This window comes from Aplysia californica, unplaced genomic scaffold (genome assembly GCF_000002075.1).
Source record: "Aplysia californica isolate F4 #8 unplaced genomic scaffold, AplCal3.0 scaffold00015, whole genome shotgun sequence".
In the NCBI taxonomy this organism is placed as follows: domain Eukaryota; kingdom Metazoa; phylum Mollusca; class Gastropoda; order Aplysiida; family Aplysiidae; genus Aplysia; species Aplysia californica.
This window is the reverse complement of record NW_004797285.1, coordinates 513,427-516,828: the sequence shown is the minus strand read 5'-3', so window position 1 is coordinate 516,828 and position 3,402 is coordinate 513,427. Positions and strand designations below refer to the sequence as shown.

Here is a 3,402-nt window from a genome sequence, read left to right as displayed (position 1 = left end):
CCCACCCCCACTCTAGTCTTTTACGTTTTTACGCCTCCACCCCCTCCTTCCCGCCTATTTTTTTTTTACATTTTGTGCCACCTGCCGCCCCCAAAACCACCCCCACTCCCTTATTATGTTTCCTCCAGGTAATGATACCTTATCTCTTCGTGACCCGCCCTGTGTGGTGGGTGGCTCTGAAAGCTAGAGGTGGGCAAAATCCAGATAAACTATCCAGATAACCGGATAATTCTCAATAAAACATTATCCGAATTCAGACTCTTAACTCTCTTTCCTGACCAGTTTGTCGAAGTGGATGCGCCCACTTGTTGAAGTGATGCTAAATGCTAACCCGTTTGTCGAAGTGGTTCTAGCCCATTTGTCGAAGCGGTTCATAACATATTATTTGCCGAAGAGTTGGACTAACATAAATATTATCCGGATTTTGCTAAAGCGACTCATTGCCCAGCCCTACAGAAAGCTCGAATACTCTGACGTCACTAGCGCGCGCTGTGCGAGCCGCCTATCTCCCCTACGTAAATCAGTATCCTGCTCAATAATAATAAATAGTAACAGAGTACGTGAATACACATGTGTATGAGAATGCTCTGGTGATCTGGTTTTGTGCCTTGGTGATCTGCTTTTGTGCCTTGGTGATCTGCTTAATGCCTTCTTACGAGAGCTGGCCTGTCTCAGGGGAGGATCATGAATGCGCAAAGATCATAGATCTGAGATTTATTTCCATATCACAGCTCAACACATTTCAAAAGCTGACGGAGTAGCGAGTACGTTGTGGTTTGAAGCCTGCTACCCAAAAAAAAAAAGGAAAAAGAAAGGAAAATAGAAAAAAAAGCTGGAAAATAGAAAGAGACGTTGAAGGAAGTTCATATCTACGCCACCTCGCTTTTTTGTTTCAATTACGATTGGTCATCTGGAATAGCTTGACTTTTAAACAAGAATGAAAAAAGCCTTAAGAAAATACGTAAATGTACACGTCCTGACCTTTTTCTTGGGGTTTCTATTTTGTTTTCACATTTCAACTTGGCTACGTAGGGAAAATGTAGGTCATTGTTTCACCTTTCAATGATACTGCAATTAAGATAAGATATTTACATCTTTGTTGTCCAGATCCTGGCACATTTGTTTGATGTTTCACCACATACAAACACACACACACACACACACACACACACACACACACACATACACACACACACACACACACACACACGCACACATACAAACACACACACTCACACACACACAGACACTCACACACTCAAACATAAACACACACACACACACACACACACACACACACACACACACACACACACACATAGGTTTACAGCCACGTGCATAATATAGATGAACAGTAATTTAAACAATAATAATCTTAAGCTAGATACATACTCATGTTATTCTGGTGCATGCTTTAAGGTCATATGAATACTTACAACAAGATGCTTAAGGTGGAAGAATTTTGATGGATGATGGTAAAAATGACTTTCTGTATCTTTCTTTGTTGCAGATCAGAAGCCTAGGTCTTTTACTTCTGACTGATGTTTTTATTTAATTAAGGGAACAAGGGATGCTTGTCGTCTAAAAAGATGGAATTATTTTTTTAGTGCAAGCTGTTATACAATTCACAGTCGCACGTAGCAGACATGAGTTCGATTTCCGTGTTGGGAGGGGGGTGGGGGAGGTAACAAGTCTCTACCTTACAATACTAAGGGAAAGATGTATTGCTGCTCAGAAAGATCAGCTTTTTCACTTCATAGATCACTCAAAAGCTTTCGATAAGTGGCAGCGATAGCCCAGTGGACAGGCTAGTGGACTCGTAATCGTGAGATTGCGGGTTTAGGGGTTCGAGCCTCAGCAAGGTCCGACTTTGTATATCCCTTGGAAAGGCAGTTCTGACGGAGACGGACGTTAAACTCGGAGGTCCCGTATCTTACATAACCTTATAGTATTGATAGGGGCGTTAAACCTATACCATTTCACCATTTCACCATTTGCGTTCGATGAAGTCCGATATAATGAGCTACTTAAAATTTTAGAAAAGCTAGAAATAGATGGAAAAGCTCTATCTAGCGAATACAGCCTGGTTTGTGGTCGAAGTCAGCCTTCTGGATCATTTATTAAATTGTATCGATAGGGCTTACAACTTCCGCAATAACGGGGTTTTCTCCGCATTTTGATAAATGAGTTGTTTCCTATTTTGTTTAATATAGATCCTCCCCACTTTGTCACGTGAGACTGTTTCGCTGCTAAGTCCAGGGTCTATCGGGACTCGACACGCTGGAGCACGGCATCCCCGCCGAATATCTGGAAGGTTCCAGAGAGGAACCAGACTCCTCAACCTCCGTCAACGGTGGACATCAGACCATGACGCAGGACACAGCTGTCAACTCGCCTTCTGTCCATGGGCGTGGTCACTCAGGCGGAGCTCAGCCCCCTCCCCGCAGCCCCCGACACCCACAGGTCCGCCTCCGGAGGTCCCGGATGGACAGTAATGACTCCGAGCACAGCAGCGGCTCCGGTGTGTCTCAGGACTCCGGCCACTTAAACCCCGCCCCTGCCATTCATCTCATTCCTGGCTCCGCCCCTGCCTCCCGGGCCTCCTCGTTCCGAGAGGGGCAGCGACCTCCGACCTCCCGCCGCTCCCCGAGCAGAAAGAGTGGGGGCAGCGGGGGAGGAAGTAGCAACAGCAACATCAGCAGCAGCAACAATGCAGCAAACTCGTCCTCGTCTTCGTCTTCCAACAACAACAAACACCACGTCGCCAAAAACGCGTCGTCTGATGAGACAAATGGCGAAAGTCTCGGCCCTCGAAGGAGTTCCATGCCGAACGTGACGGAAAATTTCTTGACAGTCCCACACCCCGACGACGCTAAAGACAATCGCCTCAGACGCGTTCGCTCCTTCAAGACCACCTCAAAAGGGGGCGTGGTGAACAGAGGCGACTCTTTCAAGAAGAAGAGCACGCACAGCCTCATGTCCACCGGCAGCGCGGTGACCGACTTGAGACAACAACAACAACAGCAACAACTGCAACAGCAACAGCAGCAACAGCAGCTACAACAGCAGGAGCAGAGACAGCTTCTGGCGAACATGGTGAATAACAATTTGTTCACCCCGGAAGCCCCTCCCGTCCCGACGTACTACCGGGTGATTATGATGGGCGCTGCTGGGACGGGCAAGTCACAGATGGCCAAACAGTTCATGACGTCAGACTTTGTGGGCGGGACTGAGGACAGCTCAGGTGAGTTACTCTTCGGATGATACTGCAGTCCTCAATCACTTAAAGATCTACGTCTCTCTCTCTCTCTCTCTCTCTCTCTCTCTCTCTCTCTCTCTATCTATCTATCTATCTATCTATCTATATATGTATCTATCTATCTGTCTCTCTCACTTTCTTTT

General features: G+C 46.4%; 1 protein-coding gene across 3 annotated transcripts in view; it reads left to right on the top strand.

Annotated features, from left to right (window-relative positions):
- The window catches only part of LOC101859532 (GTP-binding protein GEM), a 169,114-nt gene that overhangs the window by 31,040 nt on the left and 134,672 nt on the right, over positions 1-3,402 (top strand). For all 3 annotated transcript variants that reach the window (XM_005090282.3, XM_005090283.3, XM_035971043.1), the window contains one exon: positions 2,214-3,244. In XM_005090282.3, coding sequence (XP_005090339.1) covers positions 2,368-3,244 — 877 coding nt within the window. In that variant the 5' untranslated portion in view covers positions 2,214-2,367. The remainder of the gene's footprint in view (positions 1-2,213; positions 3,245-3,402) is intronic.